Below are 202 nucleotides of genomic sequence, written 5' to 3' on the forward strand. Positions count from 1 at the left end.
GGCTGCTGCTGCTGGTGGGTATAGTCAAAACCCTAAACCCTAAACCCTAAACCCTAAACCCTAAACCCTGCATGCAGACAAAGTGCGAAGAGGCTACGCCCAGCCAAGCAGGCAGAAAAAAAAGTAAAGAGCAGCAGCAGCAGCACTTCTGTCTCGCATTTGTTTAGTCTGCTAGCAGCAGCAGCAGCAGCAGCAGCAGCAG

At 52.0% G+C, this 202-nt stretch overlaps 1 protein-coding gene across 1 annotated transcript in view; it reads right to left on the reverse strand.

Moving 5' to 3' along the window:
* Positions 1 to 73, reverse strand: part of EMH_0070770 (uncharacterized protein) — a gene marked incomplete at both ends in the record, with an annotated part of 1642 nt that extends 1569 nt beyond the window's left edge. Inside the window, one exon of the mRNA XM_013499014.1 lies at positions 67 to 73. Within this exon, the coding sequence (XP_013354468.1) occupies positions 67 to 73 (7 nt within the window). The remainder of the gene's footprint in view (positions 1 to 66) is intronic.
* Positions 74 to 202: the final 129 nt, after the last annotated feature.

The sequence above is a fragment of the Eimeria mitis genome, genomic scaffold (assembly GCF_000499745.2).
Source record: "Eimeria mitis Houghton genomic scaffold, Emh_scaff3917, whole genome shotgun sequence".
Lineage (NCBI taxonomy): Eukaryota > Apicomplexa > Conoidasida > Eucoccidiorida > Eimeriidae > Eimeria > Eimeria mitis.